This window comes from Pollicipes pollicipes, unplaced genomic scaffold (assembly GCF_011947565.3).
Source record: "Pollicipes pollicipes isolate AB1234 unplaced genomic scaffold, Ppol_2.1 Scaffold_6138;HRSCAF=7277_pilon_pilon_pilon, whole genome shotgun sequence".
Lineage (NCBI taxonomy): Eukaryota > Metazoa > Arthropoda > Thecostraca > Pollicipedomorpha > Pollicipedidae > Pollicipes > Pollicipes pollicipes.
Window position 1 is genome coordinate 30,639,899 of NW_023596818.1, and position 17,885 is coordinate 30,657,783.

Here is a 17,885-nt window from a genome sequence, read left to right on the forward strand (position 1 = left end):
TTCACCACCACATCCCAGTACCACTTTGTCATGCTGTAAAGACCGAACGCTCTTGTCACGAACCTAAAACCCGCGCAGGTGAAATATATGTCCGTAACAGGGGCGGATCTAGCCTGAAGTTGTTTTTTTTTGGGGGGGGGCAACCGTTTGTCTCCAGCTGGCTGATGTGGGATCCGAGGCCCAGTGCATGGCGCTTCTCGCGAGTACCTAGTAGGGACACCATCCAAGCACCGAAATGCTTTTGAATCTACTATCTGCAGTGTGCATGTTTACAAAGCTCGTAGCCCTCATTTTCAGGTATTATTTTGCTATCATTTATTTGCTATTATGTAGGCTATTATTTTGAGGTACATCTTTTGAGGTAAGTAGACGGAACTTCTATGAAGTTCTGGGAATGTTTTTTTTTGGGGGGGGGGGCCAAACCATACTCTCAGAGTTTTGGGGCGCCATGGCTCCGTGCCCCCCTCCCCGGATCCGCCTATGGTCCGGAATGCTTCTAAATGTACGATTTGGTGTCCAAAAGCGTTCGAAGGTGCTTCTTTCAGATGCGCCACCATTTTCGTGCACCTGTTGGCCACGGCGTAGTGTAAGCCGAGTGGCCGACGCTGTGTGGCCTATGGAGACTGCAACGCCTGGCGTCGAAGTTTTTCATTTCCAAGGTACGCGAACGCGCATGTTCAAAACTACGTTACATTCATAATTCCACTGATCAATTTTGGCTGAATGTTGAAGGCATCCGGACAAATATGGCTTGGCCATGTAAGTACAAGTTGTTGACCGATTTTGATATTCAATCTACATTCGCGGAATCATTGCTATTTCTGCACAACCCAGATACAAATTTTGACAAAGTTTGTGAGTTCTATCGGTTTAAATAGCCCTCTAGACCATTGTAAAATGAAGAGCGCCAGCGAATTACCTCAAATGGTCCGTCAACGCGTGGTTTTTTAGTTCAGTTACCATAAATTTAAGGCAGAAGTGAACTCCCAGTAGCGCCTGGCCTATATTCCAGTTTTCGGTGAAAACGGGCTATGCATGTCATCACAGGAAAAATCTATATAGCTATCGGGTCATACCCGGCGATTTTTGAGGATTCCTTTATTAACTGGGGCTCTTTGTCAATCCTGTGCATCTCTTGCCAAGACCCTGGCTGCGCTCCCGCGCCATTATATACGTCAGCTATGCCGAAAACAAGCGAGGACGTGGCAGATGATCCTAGGTCGACGTACGTACTTCCTTGCTCTCACCAAATTCCAATTCCGAAGCCAAAACGTCCATAAAGACCGGCACGTGTCTACTATAAACATATATTTCAGACAGAAGCATAAAATGCGATATATCAATACAGGGGGCGACATTGCCTCCCGGGCAACCGGCATATATAGCACTAAACATACCTGCGCCAGGATGCCGCCCACCGGCGGTGCTGCGCATCTAGTGCCACCAGAAGACCGGCCCTGTGACGGCCGGCAGCCTCGGCGCACAGCACGCGCTCAAGCGTGTCGAGCTGTACATCGCTGCCCTGTTGCTCTCAAGAGCCTCGCGGTAACGCACACCAACCTGAGACCTCAGAATATCGGACCGCGCCGGCGCACGCCTCCCCGCCCACACGTTCTACCACAACACATCCATCATATTCACCGCTGGCCCAGCGCATACGGCTCCTCCAGCGCGTGCAGCTGGCGGGCCATCCAGTCACGAGGTCCAAACAAAAGGTTAACTAGTTCACAGCTCTGGGCGCGCTGACAGAAACGGTAAAATCGGCCCTCCGCCGCCGCCGCAGCTAGCCGGCGACGCGGTGTTCGCCACTGAAAGACTGACAACGGCAACGGAACGCAGGTCCGCGCGGCGGCACGGGCGAGACTGACGGCAGCGGCACCGAGGCCGCTCCCTGTACACGACCGGGGTGCGTGCGTGTGTGTGTGTGTAGGGGGGGGGGGGGTGTCCGCGTCCATGCACTTCTCTCGTGCGCCCCCACCAGCAGCGGCTCGCGCTCAGCAGCTGGGGGCCGCCGCCTCCGCATGGGGATCAGCAGCCGTGCACAGGCGCCAGGCGCCGTCCTCAGCCGGCCCGTCAGCAAACGCACGAACGGACCCTCTGACGACCAGCGCGAGGGTGGCGCTGCGTGAGCCTAACTCAAGCGGTGACTGGGAAGCCCTGAACTGCGATGCCGCCATGCAATCCAATCGTGGCGCCGCGCCCGCCCCTCTGACGGCTCAGAACATCTCTCGATGCTTTGAGCGACGGCCCCCCCCCCCCCCCCCCATACATACAGGGCGAAACCTGCACCCGGGTCGCACTTCTGTCACACAATGAACCAAACAGCACCTACTGATTATGCTATGCACGGCATGACCAGGTAGCGGTGCCAGGCAGCACCACCAAGCAGCACTACCTGGCAGCATGACCAGGCAGCAGTGCCAGGCAGCACAACCAGGCAGCACTATCAGGCAGCACTACCATGCAGCACTACCACACAGCACTACCAGGCAGCACCACCAGGCAGCAGTACCAGGCAGCACTATCAGGCAGTACAACCAGGCAGCACTACCAGGTGGCACCACCAGGCAGCATGACCAGGCAGCATTACCAGGCAGCAGTGCTAGGCAGCATTACCAGGCAGCACTGCCAGGCAGCACTACCAAGCAGCAGTGCCAGGCAGCACTACCAGGCACCACCACCAGGCAGCAGTGCCAGGCAGCATTACCAGGCAGCATGACCAGGCAGCACCACCAGGCAGCACTAGCAGGCAGCACTACCAGGCACCAGCACCAGGCAGCACTACCAGGCACCACTACCAGGCAGCGACTCCAACCAAACAGTCAGCTGGTGAAAATATACATTAGACAATATGACAAGCAAGCCTGAATGACACACCATGGCAAGTCCAGGCCCCCCGACAAGACCCGCCAGTGACCGAACCATCCTCGACGGCCACACCAGCCTCAGTTCAAGGTTCCCACCGCGCTGTCCTCGACGGCCACACCTGCCTCACTCAAGGTCACGTTCCAGGCCGAGCCGGCACGCGGGCGTCTATTCATTGGACACCGCCCTGCTGCGGCACTAAGCAGGGATCTGGCAGCTCTTGGCCATCCCAGCGCAGGGGCGTTGCCTCCTGCACTGTCCTGAGGTGGTGTCAGCCAAGTGGGTGAAGTCATGTCAGGTCAGAATAGTGGCTCGCCTCTGTACAGGGGTTCAAGCATCAGGTCATGTCAGGTCAGCGAAACGAGGTCAAAGGCCAGCAACATACATCGTCTCTGCGCGGAGCACACATCAGGTAAACAGGGCCAGCCACCTCTGTCCAGAGGTTACACGAGGTCACATCAGGGCAGCAGGGCAGGCCATCTGCCTGAAGGTCACACCAGGTCACACTACGTCAGCAGGGTAGGCCGCCTGTGCGGAGGTCACGCCAGGTCAGCAGGGTGCGTCGCCCCTCTCCGGAGGTCGGAGGTCACAGCGGGCGACGTCCGGTCAGCAGGGGGAGCCGCCGGCGGCGCCGGCCGGCCCCGACGCGTCGTCCTCCTGGTCGGAGCCGGTGTCAGCCTCCATGGTGGCCGCGATGGTCCGCAGGCTCCGCACGCCCGACATCAGCTGACTGCCGACCAGGGCCGGCGCGTCAGCGGCGCCGCCGCACCGCCCAGCTCGCCCACCCCACGCATCGCCGTGGCTCGCCCGCCCGGAGGGCGCGGCCACCGCTGCTGCAGCAGGCATGATGCCAAACGCAAACCTTGATCGTGAGAGGCTCGTAGGAGTTACGGTGCAGGGCGCGGCGTTGCTGGTTGGGAACTGGGTGGGATGGCACGATATCACATGCTTGATATTTGACTAAGGGAACAATGCCTCCATGCCGGACGTCTCTACCAAGTACAAATTCATTGCTAAGGACAACACCAGTGTGACCACTGACCACAGGCCAGCCAAGTACACAGGTATTCATGAACATCTTTGCATTCTCCTTCATACATCCCTACCATCACCATAGCGGTCCTCAACTACCATCCGTCTTAAGCTTTCAACCCACCCCATCTGTCAACAACCCCTGCTGCTAACTGTTGGCTGCCTGCCAGTCATCGCCAGTCACAAATTATTTGTCCCAGACTATCAACAGTTTCAACAACCTCCGGCGGCCTCGACAGCCTCCGACCATCATCGGTCATCTGCCACTATTCGTCGCCACTTTGAGCCGCCGCCGGTCATCGCGCGTAGTTCGCCACCCAGCTGAGCCGTACCTGATGAGCTGCTCGGCGCCGGTGGCGGCGGCCACAATCTGCCCTGCCACCTGGCGGGAGGAGGCGGTGGCGCCACCGTGGCGGCGCAGCGCGGCGTTCTCGCGGCGCAGCGCGCGCACCTCCTCCTGCAGGCGGCCGGCGTCGGCCGACGCGCCTGTAGTCACACCCGGCCGTAGCTGCTGCTGCTGCTGCAGGCTGCTCGACCTGTCCGACGGCCGGGGGGAGGGGGGGGGGAGGGGTCAGAGGAGAGACGCGAACGGACGATAGTGCTGCCGACGGGCCCGCAACGCTCAGAGGACGCTGGAACGCAGGCCGCCGGTGCTCCAGACGGACAAGTCCGTCAGCGACGCACGGAATGTGTTTGGCGAGCATGGTACATAGTTCAGGATGCAGGTGTTGACATTATGACCCTCGGGACGATGCCGCTGGTCAATAGATATCACCCTTAACTTCCAAGGCCAAATGTTCGACAAGGAATACAGAAATCAGACACGTTTGGTCTGCCGATCATTAATGCACGGACAAACCTTCTTCTCTCATACTGCAGCTGCTGTTGCAGGCGGTCGATGTCTCTCCGCAGGCAAGCGTTCTCCCGCTCCAGCTGTGGCACAAACGCGTTGTCAGGCATGCTACTTCGCTGAACACAGCTGGTCCAGCAGCTGACGAAACCTGGCACGAGCGCCCTTCGTACACAGGAGACATTCCAGCATGCCGAACAGCGATAAGCAAATTTCAAACATAAACACGTCTCTTGCCCGACCACTGAACAGACAAACATCGCCAGGGGCACGAGAGGGCGCCGTGCTGGCCGCTAGCCGACACCGCCCCGACTGACCCGCTGCAGCCGCTGCGGGCTGGTCGGCTCGTGCGGCCGCGACGGCCCATGCGGCGGCGCGCCGTTGGTCTCGCCGTCGCCGTGCAGCGTGCCCATCGGCCCGTCCGACAGGAAGTCCGGCAGGCCCTGCGGCTGGGCAGCGCCGAGCGGCGGCGCGGCGGCGCCGGCCGCGCACGACAGCGATGTCGGCACCTGCGGAGGCGGCGGGTCATGTCAGGGGTCGGGCGCTGGCCGGCCGGCACTTGCTGCGGCGGCGGGTCATGTCAGGGGACAGGCACCAGCCGGTTGGCACCTGCAGAGGTGGCAGGTCATGCCAGGGGTCGGGCGCCGGCCGGCTGCCCCTGCAGAGATGGCAGGTCATGTCAGAGGTCGGGCGCCGACCGGCCAGCAACAGTCGCATACACCCGACCGAACGACCCACTGATAGCAGGCATTAACACATTAAAGCCATTGAAGAACAGATGGTGTTGCACCTACTTACAACCTGGCAGACTTCTGCATTATGGTAGTGGAAGGTTTGTGCTCCCACCAACTAAGGCTAGTGAGCGGGAGTGGGCAAGCGACCAGGAAAATCACGCATGTCTGCCAGCGGCTTGCCCTTAACAAACAACACTGTTCTGTAGCATTGACCCCATGCTCGGACCGGTGCTGGCGTAAAGCCGCCCCCTGGCCGCGCCTGGGGTCTGTGGTCGCACCTTGCGCCGCGTGCCGGTAGCGGCGGCGGGCGGCTGCCGCGGGGGGGGCCGCTGGCGCTCGCGGCCGTCGAGCGAGGCCGCCGCCGACGCCAGGTGGTCCTGTACGAAGTCGGGCAGGCCGGCGGCCACGTCCGGTCTGCCCTGGCCCCACGTGCCAGGCGGGCCGCCGCCGCCGCCGCCGCCGACCGGCTCCAGGAACCGGCGGAACGAGAGCGGCGCCTCGCCGCCGCCGATGGCGCCGGCCGACTTGGGGGTTGCGCCACCATCACCTGCTGGGTGGAGAAAGGTGTGGTGTGTTGAACCAGGTGCCAGTGGTGAGTTGGGTGAAAGCTGTTTGTTTTTGATGTTGGTGAAAACGAGTAGGGGAAGAAGCCCCATAGCATTGCTGAGTGAGAGGGAATACAGAAATTTTCAGAAGTATTACAGTCAGCAGTCAGGATCTATGACAATATAGTTCACTGAGAGCCTGTACAGTGGCCCAAGCTGCAGAGAACAAAGTTATCCACATCTGAAGATGCTATATGTTTTTAAAGGCAAGTTTTACTGTTTAAATCACTATAGAGTACACAAACTTCTATCCAAAACATGTTTTCCATAAGCTTTAAGTGATGAAGAACAACAGCTTCGAAAATGAATGAGGGCATTTGAGTGTGCATGATATGAAATGCTCTTTTTTAACACATAATCAATAACCAGGTGGATTAAGTTGAGCCATGCACCAGCCATATTTGCTGCCAATGACATAGCCTGTATATTAATTGAATGAACAACCATACCTGCCTGACCATGGTTCACAGTTTCATCATTGGGCAACCCTAAATCAGGAACAAATGGGGACTGCTCATTGTGCTTGTCTCCTTCCTGATGATCATCTCCATTTTCCATTTCTGAAATAAGGTCACAGATATTCTCACAACATGATCAGTTGCCATACATGTGGGTGTGATGTACATAATCTGCAGGACTTTTATATTCAATGTGCATCATTTATAAATTTCTGAATTTGTTGCTGGCAGCACCATATGAAAAGAAAAAGATCACCCTTACCTCTCTTTCATGTCAGAGAACACATCATTGTAGAAAAAATATATATAATAAAAAAGATTTGCATTGAAAAATCATATAAACTAGCATCTATCACTGCAGCTGGGATTTCAGTGGAACATTAAGTCTCAAGTAAATCTGTGGCCCACTTTGCTTAAAACACAAAACAATTATAGCCTTGAGATCAAGACATTTGTCATGCTTATTCAGGCTTTTCACACTTATTGGAGGAGCATGGATGCAGTCCAAGACATGCAACCATGTACAAGGTGAACCACAGAAGACATCATATCAACTAGGTGATGTAATACAAATGAACAAAGATAAAATATGCAGCAAGGAGCATAAAGTGGAGTCATCTCACACATGTTCAAGGTAAAGGAGCTATCAGGCCCCATCTGTCTACCTGTAATTGCAGACTCGGGTAGTAAATGTCAGCTCCCCGCGTGTCCCTCGAGTGCAACGGGGACTTCGTAATATTGTACCAATGCAAATATGATGTTCCTCAAAAAGCTGTAAAGATTTGTAAGTACTAATTAACTGAGTCCAACACCAGCCTAAGCAATATAAAATGAGCACGACTGACGAACCCGACACAACTGACTGATAGCTGGCGACTTTGTTGACACCCAGCAGATCAACACGCATAACCATAGCAGGCATCAAGGCGTATCTGCGTATTTGACGCATGGATGCGCCGTGATGCAGAGCTTGCTTGTACCCGTCAGCTGTCTGTATTACATGACGTCAGCGGAGCCATCACCGACAAAACATTTCGAATTTTACGATGCATTTTGCACCTCTACTTATTAGAGAAGGAGGGCACAATTTAATACACAATTGTAGAACTTTTCACCTTCACGTTAAATTGGTAAAGCGCGCCTATTTGATTTTGGTAAAAGTTTATTTTTTGAAGGGAGAGGAATGGTAGCTAATTGAGGCCCTCAAATAGCAGCGGGATCTAGTGATACAGACAAGATAAGGATTGAGAGACTCGCTTGCAATATGTAACACTTATTTTCGCATTTTGTCAGCAGTCAACTACGGTGAAAAATTAAAAATGCGGGCCTGAAGTTCCCCCCCCTTCCTTGCTGCGCTTGTGGTTGGAGTCCATCTAAGCACCCCGCATTGGTTGAGGGGCTGGCTGTTTCGGGACCTGTCACCCCATCAGTGTCCCTAATCCAGGTCATATTGAGGCAGTCCAACATTATTGGTCCCTTGTATCGCTCTCGCGAAAGCCCACCTAACCTTTTGACTCAGAAATGTGTGCCCATTCGCGACACATTAAGCGTTATTTTGACGATCAGCATACATGATCTGAGCGCGGCTGGCGCTAGGGGTGCAGTGTGAGAACGTCTTGCACATGAGCTGATGAGTAGATCTGCGTTTAGGATATGCAGATAGGATTCACAGATATGCCATGTAGCAACTCCCGCCTTCCTATCTGTTTATCTGCAGACAAAATAGCACGAGTAGGTGCTGATCACCAGCCATACAACTGAACTTTACTTATAATGCTGCTCATGTTTCTCCCCCAGAACCGCCAACATGCGTATCTGTGTGCAACATCGCCATCCCTTGATCCACGGTGAACTCGGTGCAACTAAGCTCAATGTGCAACTGACAGTTGGAGTATCATCCTGTCACGTCACACAATAACTGCCTTTAATAGCACCACTCCTGCTTGTTTGTTCCCAAGTGCCACCTCCACCAGAGGTGTAACCATTCTACCGTCACAGGCGTCAAACACCAACCTTGCTGTGTTTATTTGCAGATATACAAAACTACAGTGGGACTCGCATGACCACTCAAAGTAAGGGAAACATGTCCGGCAGGCAGCCTGGCATATATACGTCTCAAAACCACATAAAACTGATTAGGTGATCGCAGTGCCCCGTCTCTGCCAACCTCACACAACCATGCAGCCTCGCAGACAAAACAGCCGATTTGAGGTTCACAGCTCTGCAGTGTGCGACTGGCAGAATGCCAGCACGCGCCGGCGAGTGCCGGTCGCGACCCCCTGCCCCCCTCCCTCACCCACGCACTACCGGCGTCTCTGGTACGGGCGCCGTCGACCCGACCTGCGCGTCACCCGTCTGTCTTTGAGCCGCTGGCCGGTGCTGCCACCCCCGCGGCGCGGCGCGGCACTACTCGGGCCCGGCGCCGGTCGGCTGAGGGGGCGGCGGCCGCAGCGCCGCCGCCGCCGCCCCCTTCTGACCCAGCGCTACGCACGAGCGAGCCACGCTGTCAAACAGCTTTTCGATCTCGGGCGCGCAGTGCACGAACTCGTGCTTCCAGAACTTGAACGCTGGGTTCTTGATGAGTTCGATGAAGGTGATGAGCAGGCCCCACGGGTGCGGCCGGTTGACGATCAGCCGCTCGAGCAGAACCCTGCCGCACGGGGGGGGGGAGGGGGGTCGGGTTACGTCGCCCGGCCTGCTCGCCACGCCCACAGCCCGAAGAGTGCCACTGAAGGCAGCCACTAGATCAGCAGGAGGGAACCGAACACGGCCATCCACTGCACCCCATTACGCTTATCATTCATCACTTTGTCACTGCGCCCAAACCCAGCCGCTGCACATTGCATTGCGTCGGAAGAGCGGTAGTGCGGTAGTGACGAATTCAAACGATGGCTGCAGCCTGCTCGCCACGTACCTGGTGATCTGTTCCTGGATGGCCGCCGTGTTCGCCTCCGCGAACAAATACAGCAGCAGGTTGAGGAAGTAGTTGGTGTGACTGTTCGGGTACCGCAGTTGGTTGGCAATGGCGTTCAAGAACAGGTACCGGCCTGCGGGCGCACAATCCGACCATGCTCAACGTTACGAAACTCGACGTTCAACAAAACGCCACGCTCAACGTCGCGAACACCTCAACAGATTCAAGTCCCAGGTATGTTGGTAGGTTTTCCACATGGCTGTCAAAACCCTTCATTGGCATCATCTCCTCTGCTCCAGCACCCAGCTCTGCATGACACCACTTCGACGTTCCACGTCCTCGGCGAGACCCCGACACCCGCTCCTCCAGCACCCCCGCTCTGCATGACACCACCTCGACGTCCACGTCCCTCGGCGAGACCCCGACACCCGCTCCTCCAGCACCCCGCTCTGCATGACACCACCATCGACGTTCACGTCCTCGGCGAGACCGCGACAACCCGCTCCTCCAGCACCCGCGCTCTGCATGACGCCACCTCGACGTCCACGTCCTCGGCGAGACCCCGACACCCTTCAAGGTTCACCCCTGCGCCGGCCCTGAACCTACCCTCATATCCAGGTCGACAGCCGGTTCTGGAAGATATCCATGTGCGAGCTGTGCGCGATTGTTTGCTTGCTCGGCTGCAGCCCCTTGCTCTGGATGGCGGCGATCGCCTGCGTGCCCACGTACAGCACCAGCGCGTTGATCAGCTGCACGTTTGTACCGGCTGCCGGGCTGGGCGCCAGTCTGCAGCGTCGAGCGCAGGTCCGTGACGACGTCACCCGGCGTGCGCGCCTTCAGGTACGTGTCCAGCTCCTGCGCCGCCGACGGGAGTCGGTTAGCTGGGCGAGCTCACGGCCGCAGGCCCGGACGGCGGCGAGCTCACGGCCGCAGGCCCAGCGGCTCACGGCCGCAGGCCAGGACGGCGGCGAGCTCACGGCCGCAGGCCCAGCGAGCTCACGGCTGCAGACCCAGCGGGCTCACGGCCGCAGGCCAGGACGGCGGCGAGCTCACGGCCGCAGCCCCGGCGCGCTCACGGCCGCAGACCCGGAGGGCGCGCCGGACAAGGGTGGCGCGAGCGGCGGCATGCGTAGTCAACGTCCTGCCCTAGCGACTGACTGGATATGGATGAGAAGTTAAGTCATTATCTCAATATTAATGACCAAGTCATGCAAAACTGGCATTGACAGTATGCGGTTGACGAGGTGCCGGTGGCAATAGCGTACCCACGTTCCTTCGTTAGATAGAAATAGAATGTTACTAGCGAAACTACCTGTTGGACAAAGTTCGGGGGCATGAGTCAAAGTCGCGCCCGTATACAGCCAGCGTCGAGGCACCGGGTGCCCGCAATGATGTATAAAAAACTGGCCATTGTGCACTTTTACTCGTGCGTTGATTGAACTGAAAGTCCTTTGAAACAGACTTCAATGAGTGCTAGCATCTAGTTCAGTAACTTAGAAGAATCTAGAGAATTTAAAGCACAAATAGTCGCCAAAAACTATCCTATTCAAATAGACAACCTGCCGCCATTTAACAGAACTTAACGACAACTCAGTCACTTTAAACTTCCTCTCGCCAGAAGCGGCCCTCGGGCGAACCCGGCAGCCGAGCGGCAGCCGGTCGTCGCTCACATTTTTGAAGCTGGGCGGCTGGATGAGCGAGGCGAAGTTGGTCTGGATCATGGGCGCCTCGCGGATCTCGGGGATCATGTCCACCTGCAGCTTGCTGGTGAACGGGTCCGGCGGCGGCATGTTCCGTGGGAAGGCCGACAGCACCAGGTTGCGCATCTGCGGCAGCGGCCGACGCCAGTCAGCACCTCATGCGGGGACTCGGGTGAAGACGTGGGCTCAGCGCGAGCCAGCACACCACGGCGGGAATTTCATCCCATGCCACGCCAAATGTCCCAGCCAGCTACTCACAATCGTGGCGACGACAGCAATTTTCGGTGTCGGGGAGCGGGGGGGGGGGGGCTGGAGCGAGGGGGCGGGCGGAGAATGCCGATGCTATTCGGTGCTGTTAGTTCCTCCCCTAAATGAGCGCTGGGCACAATACCTTTTGAAGCATTTCACGCTCCGAAAGGTCATAGTAAGCACACAGAACCCACGATTACTTCATGAGCTGAATCCGGAAACTTTGCACCGTCACACAGGTGACACCATCCACAGGTTTCAAGTCGCACTAGCCCAGCATAATTCGGAATTTCCATGAGCGCACTCGTTACCCACATACAAACCCATGGCCTCTCAATTACCAACCTCGCAGACCACGTGCCCGGGGTCCCACGTCCGGTCCGCTGGACCTGACCTGCGTTCACTGGGCCCCACGCCCGGTCCGCCGGACCTGACCTGGATGCAGTTTGGCGGGATGACGTCGCAGAAGTTGTAGTGGTAGTCGCACAGGAATTCTGGGAAGTCGTGCAGCAGCACCAGCAGCACGCGCAGGCAGCCCTTGTACAGGATGGTGACGGGCTTGGCCAGCTCAGCGTTGCGCAGGAACGGCGACAGGAAGTTGAAGAGGTCGATCAGCAGCTGCGCGTACGGGCCCCAGCCCTGCCGATGAGGCGACGCCGGTGAGCAGGCTGGCAAACTCCATCACACAAGGCCACCTGTGTGCTGGCAGCCCTTCATGCTCTTAAATGCATGTTGCAACACGGACAAAAGGGTACAATACGTAACTACGAATCTGGACGCCACTGAAAAGGTGAAAAAGAAATGTGACGCTTGATTCCATTTAAGTATTTCACTACGCGTTACGTTGACATAAATGTCGGAAAAAAACGCAAGAAAAAACAAACGTGCCACAGAAAATTAGGATCCAATCTTTCCAGCTCGTTGACCATTCAACCGCACATTTTCTTAAGACTCTCATCTACCGTCCATCGAACTGAACCTTGAAAAACTACGACTTCACGAGCAAGGCCAGCCACCAACCGCCACCGTGTCGGCCGGGTACCAGCGCGGGACGCTGCAACCGAACCCAACGCCAGCGAGCGAGCGAGCGAGCGAGCGAGCGAGCGCGCGCGCGTGCATGCGTGTCGCCCGCGCCGCCGCGCCGCCAGCGCGCGCGCCTCCGGTCACCTTATGCTGCAGAGTGACTGCCCCAGTCACCTTGTGCTGGGGCGTGACTGCCAGCATGCGGCCGATGAACACGCGGTGAGAGACGATGTCGAGCCAGGCGTACGCAAAGCCGGGCGCCTTCTCCGGCCGCAGGATATGCAGCACGTTACAGAAGGCCGTCAGCACCTGCGGCGGCGGCGACGGCAGGCGTCAGCATCGGCAGCTGCACCGGCGGCAGCGGCCGAGGCCACGGTGTCGCGCGCGCGCGCGCGCACGTGTGTGTGTGTGTGTGTGTGTGTGTGCGTGTGTGTGTGTGTGTGTGGTGTGTGTGTGTGTGTGTGTGTGTGTGTGTGTGTGTGTGTGTGTGTGTGTGTGTGCGTGCGTGCGTGCGTGCGTGCGTGCGTGCGTGCGTGCGTGCGTGCGTGCGTGCGTGCGTGCGTGCGTGCGTATATGCATGCATGCGTGCATGCATGCGTGCGTGCGTGTGTGTATGCGTGCGTGTATGCGTGCGTGCGTGCGTATGTGTGTTGGTGACGTATGACGGTAAGATGGGTATGGTGACCGGTCGGTTTGTCGTGAGGTGATTCTCGCACCGCCTCGTCACACTTGTCAACTGTTGCATAGCGCACAGTGGACACGGGGAGTCAAATGACTTGTTGCGGCTGCAGATATCTGACATGGCCTATTCCAGGCCCCATCCACTTGTCACATTCGTTACAAGCCATTCCAGGTTGGACATTATCACTATCAGCGCCGTAACTTCTACCACGCATGATGCCGTTGTTTTTTGTCATTTGAATGGTTTTCTCCCTCACTTTAAGTTCTCTGTAAGTAACGACTGAAATTTCATAGTTCACGCAGAACGGTTAAGACAAGTAATCTATACACCATATTGACAAGAAATTCGTGCACCATATGTTCAGATTGTCCACAGGACTAAGGTAACGGAGACGGAGACGGAGACGGAGACGGAGACGGAGACGGAGACGGAGACGGAGACGGAGACGGAGACGGAGACGGAGACGGAGACGGAGACGGAGACGGAGACGGAGACGGAGACGGAGACGGAGACGGAGACGGAGACGGAGACGGAGACGGAGACGGAGACGGAGACGGAGACGGAGACGGAGACGGAGACGGAGACGGAGACGGAGACGGAGACGGAGACGGAGACGGAGACGGAGACGGAGACGGAGACGGAGACGGAGACGGAGACGGAGACGGAGACGGAGACGGAGACGGAGACGGAGACGGAGACGGAGACGGAGACGGAGACGGAGACGGAGACGGAGACGGAGACGGAGACGGAGACGGAGACGGAGACGGAGACGAGAGACGGAGAGAGAGAGAGAGAGAGAGAGAGAGAGAGAGAGAGAGAGAGAGAGAGAGAGAGAGAGAGAGAGAGAGAGAGAGAGAGAGAGAGAGAGAGAGAGAGAGAGAGAGAGAGAGAGAGAGAGAGAGAGAGAGAGAGAGAGAGAGGGAGAGAGAGACGCTTGACACCTAGCGGCGGCCTCCGACCTGGAAGTTGATAGCCTCCAGGACTGTCTCTGGCGCGTTCAACTCAAGCAGCAGCATGATGAAGATGCGGTGGTAGGGCAGCTGCTGGAATTCCGTTTTGCGCACCTCGTGGTCCTGCAGCAGCACGCCCGTCACGATGCCCAGCACCTGCCGAGGGCGGGGGCGCCGTTAGCTGGCCGCCGGCACCAGCGCCGGCACAGGTGAGCGCAGGGTCACGCTCGAGTGACGCTCGGCCGGGCCGGGCCTCAACGGACTGCGTCGGTCACGGTCCGCTCCGGCTGGTCAGACCAGCGGGGCCGTGGGTCCACCGTCACGGTCAAGCTGCATCCGCAGCTCACGCAGCCGCATGCTCCCGCTCAGACGACAGGCCCTGTCACGGACCCAGACCACACCACACCACACCACACCAAATCATGCCATGCCACACCATACCATAACTACACCACACCACATCATGCCACGCCACACTATACCATAACCACACGCCACGCCACACCACACCCGCACACGCACGCACGCACGCACGCACGCACGCACGCACGCACGCACCCACACACACCCACACACCCACCCCACCCACACCCACACACACACACACATACACTACACATACACATACACATACACACACACACCCCACCACACCACACCACACCACACAATAATTACATCAATCACATCACATCACATCACATCACACCACACCACACCACACCACACCACACCACACCACACCTCACCACACCACACCACACCACACACCACACACCCATCGTAATCGTCATCGTCACCATCATCGTCATCGTCATCGCCACCGTCACCGCCCACGTGCCGACACCTCCTGGGCCGCCCGCTTTCGCCGCCAGCGCACCTTGTTGAGCAGGTTGATCTTTGAGACGGCGTGCGGCGACTCGCCGCTGTGCTTGACCAGCAGCGCGATCAGGCGCACGAACGCGTCCAGCGTGCGGAAGCACTTGGAGCGCACCATGGCCGGCGAGCCCACCGCAGAGTCCGTCAGCGCACGGTAGCTCAGGTCCACACACATCTGGGTCGACAGCCGGAAGAAGCGCGTGATCAGGTCGTCAGTCTTCAAGATGCCCTGCACGTTCATCTGAAACCGAGCGACGACCGCGCGTCAGCCGTGTGGCGGGCCGCGTGGGCCGTTCACGGCGACTGGGCGATGCGGCGCTCCTCAGGCGGCGAGGTCACGGAGCGGCGCGCCACGTCTGCAGCCGGCGTCCGCTCACCTGGTGCACGATGATGGTGAACGCCTTGGTGGAGTCGCGGCCGGAGCTGGGCATGTGGTACAGCTGCACCCACTCCCTCAGCAGGTACTCGGTCTTCTGCTGCATGTCGGGCGGGTCGTCGAACTCGCGCGCCTGCGAGATGCCCTTGTGGATGTGGGCGGTGGGGCCGCTCGGGCTGCGGTCGGCCGGGAACGGCGGCTCGCGGCCCGCGCCGCCGGCCCGCACCTGCTCCAGCAACAGCGGGATGTTCTCCGGACAGCTGCCGGCCGGAGGAGACCACGTCAGGCGGCGGCGGCGGCGGCGGCGGCGGCGGCAGCGCCCACAGCTTACAGAGGTCGTCTCCGTCCTGCGCGCCACGTCATGGAGCGACAATGAGGCGGGTCCGCCCGGGACCGAGGCCGTCTGCATCTGTCTGGTCTGGACCGGTGTCCAGCGCGGCCGGACCGGCTGTCCGGAGGGCCCGGTCCGCCCGGGACGCCGCACTCACCCGGGCTGCTGGGCCAGCTTCGCCAGCGCGTCCAGCGTGTTCATGAAGTCGTTCTCCGTGACTGCGTTGCTGCGGTCGTCCACCAGGAACGCCTGCATGGCGGTATGAGGGTTGACAACCGATAAGAAGGGACAGATGAGGTTCTGTAGTGTGCCGCCACACCTGATCTGCAGCCAGCTCTTGTCACTGCAGCCCACAAGAGAGGCTACAGTCCACACTAGCAGAGGTGGTAATGAGACTGTACATGATACATATATATATATATATATATATATATATATATATATATATATATATATATATATATATATATGTACATAGTACATATATGAGACAGGCATAGGACAGTAGGAACGGGCAGACGCCAGACGGCTTATACATTACGTGCTAATCGACTAGAACACACGAGACCAGTGAGGTCCTCTGACCACGCCCGCACCGCCATCCACACCGACCTCACAGCGCCATCTTCAGCTCGCCAAGCCCAAGCCCGGCCCACCTGAAGCAGCTGAAGACTGAGGCCCATCAGGCTGTAATTGCCGGCCTCCATGGCGTGCGCCAGGTGGGCATCGAGCTGCTGCGTGGAGACGAGCCGGGCGCGGATGAGCGCGTCCACCGCCTCCAGGTTCAGCCGCTGGTCCTCCCGACACTCTATCACCAGGCTGCCGGCGGGCCGCCGCGGCGTCAGAGACTGACCCTCGCCGGCCAGCGATCGGACGGGAGGGGACGTCACAACAGTCACGGAGGAGCCGGCACCGCCCTGATGGGATCGGTCGGCAGGCGGGGACGCCGGTGCCGTCACTGAAAGCCCGCCTACCAGGACCCGGTCATTAGACCGCGGCCGTCCAAGCACGGCCGGGGGACGCATCCCTATTACAAAGCTATCGCCATCACATGGCTGATGTCAATCAGCTCCACTCACCAGTCCTGCACCCGCAACGACCATTCAATCGAACCCAGCGCCGACCCCACCGACGCGTCACCGTCATTTCCAGCTCCCCAAACATCAACACCTGCCCGTATCGTCACCGTCCGGCGCCCCGCCCCCGCCACTGCCGCCGCCGGCCACAGCAGCCGCCGCCGTCTCACCTAGTGACGTGCTTCTGAACCCAATGCGGTCCGTGCGCGCGCGGATCCTGCAGCGCTCGCAGCACCATCAGGTGGCCGTCGCGACAGCGCACGGCCAGGTCCGGGTCAGCCGGCAGCTGCGACATGTACTCCAGCAGGCCGTCCACCGCCTGCGGACGGCGAGGCGCACAGTCAGCCGCCGACCTCGGGCAGCCAGAGGCCGCCGCTGCAGCCCCCCATCGGCCTCAGGTGCCGCACAGGCCGCCACTGCAGCCCCTACCCCTCCCCCCACCGGCCTCCGCGTGACCGCAGAGGCCGCCACTGCAGTCCCCGACCGGTTCTGGGTGTGGCCGGTTTGTAGCCGAGCAACGCACACATGTGAGCTTGTATCGCATCAAATAGGGGCGGAATGTACGGGCAAAACGAGAAAAATCAGATCGCAGCAGCACCGCGGCTCAGTCCCTCCCGCCTGACCGGGCCACGGACGGCTCCTCATATGACAGGCCGCCGGCGCAGTACGCACCATCTTGACGAGGTGGACGTGGGCGTTGGGGTCACGTGCCGCCGCGCTCAGCGAAACGTCCTTGGCAAGGCGGGCGAGCGCCTGCGCCTGGGGCGCGGCCGCCGCCGCCGGGTGCAGGCTGTGCACGGCCGCCTGCAGCTCCAGCGACAGCTTCTCCAGCAGGGCCGGTAGCTCGTCGCTGGCGGCGGACGGCAGCGGCAGCGGCGGCGGCGGCGGCGGCTGAGAGGCGCGCAGCGGTGGTGGACCCTGCCAGGCGCGCGCAGAGCGACGGTCAGCGAGGCGCGCGCTCGGTCGGCGCGGGTGTGTCCGGGGTCGCGCCTGGCGTCCCGTGGCGACCAATGGGCCAAAGTAGGCTTCCTCGCTACTCTTCTCAAACGTCATCAGCTCAGTTATCGCTAGTTTCGTCCATGCAACAACAGTAGCTCACACGAGAGTGGACAGCAGTAAATCCGTAATGCGTCAATTGCCCAATTTACGATACCACAGCGC

The 17,885-nt window shown here is 58.8% G+C and overlaps 1 protein-coding gene and 2 long non-coding RNA genes across 4 annotated transcripts in view; all 3 read right to left on the reverse strand.

The window, feature by feature from the left end:
- Nucleotides 1-4,398: 4,398 nt before the first annotated feature.
- On the reverse strand, nucleotides 4,399-5,099 carry LOC119106240 (uncharacterized). Its single transcript, XR_005095110.1, has 3 exons — nucleotides 5,065-5,099; nucleotides 4,757-4,830; nucleotides 4,399-4,433 (listed from the first exon to the last, which is right to left on the reverse strand). It is a non-coding gene; the product is annotated as an uncharacterized LOC119106240 (long non-coding RNA).
- A 797-nt stretch (nucleotides 5,100-5,896) lies between these two features.
- LOC119106467 (uncharacterized) lies at nucleotides 5,897-7,420 on the reverse strand. Of its 2 annotated transcripts, none has more exons than XR_005095147.1 (3): nucleotides 7,210-7,420; nucleotides 6,536-6,646; nucleotides 5,897-6,028 (listed from the first exon to the last, which is right to left on the reverse strand). It is a non-coding gene; the product is annotated as an uncharacterized LOC119106467 (long non-coding RNA). The 2 variants fall into 2 exon arrangements; XR_005095146.1 differs by having other exon boundaries at nucleotides 5,897-6,031.
- Nucleotides 7,421-8,757: 1,337 nt separating this feature from the next.
- The window catches only part of LOC119105562 (CCR4-NOT transcription complex subunit 1-like), a 30,688-nt gene continuing 21,560 nt past the window's right edge, over nucleotides 8,758-17,885 (reverse strand). The window contains 16 exon segments of the mRNA XM_037229023.1: nucleotides 8,758-8,778; nucleotides 9,011-9,194; nucleotides 9,459-9,591; nucleotides 9,922-9,947; nucleotides 10,089-10,216; nucleotides 10,218-10,313; nucleotides 11,129-11,284; nucleotides 11,843-12,046; nucleotides 12,605-12,739; nucleotides 14,072-14,218; nucleotides 14,943-15,182; nucleotides 15,319-15,577; nucleotides 15,806-15,897; nucleotides 16,305-16,467; nucleotides 16,895-17,043; nucleotides 17,397-17,642. Coding sequence (XP_037084918.1) covers nucleotides 8,758-8,778; nucleotides 9,011-9,194; nucleotides 9,459-9,591; nucleotides 9,922-9,947; nucleotides 10,089-10,216; nucleotides 10,218-10,313; nucleotides 11,129-11,284; nucleotides 11,843-12,046; nucleotides 12,605-12,739; nucleotides 14,072-14,218; nucleotides 14,943-15,182; nucleotides 15,319-15,577; nucleotides 15,806-15,897; nucleotides 16,305-16,467; nucleotides 16,895-17,043; nucleotides 17,397-17,642 — 2,379 coding nt within the window.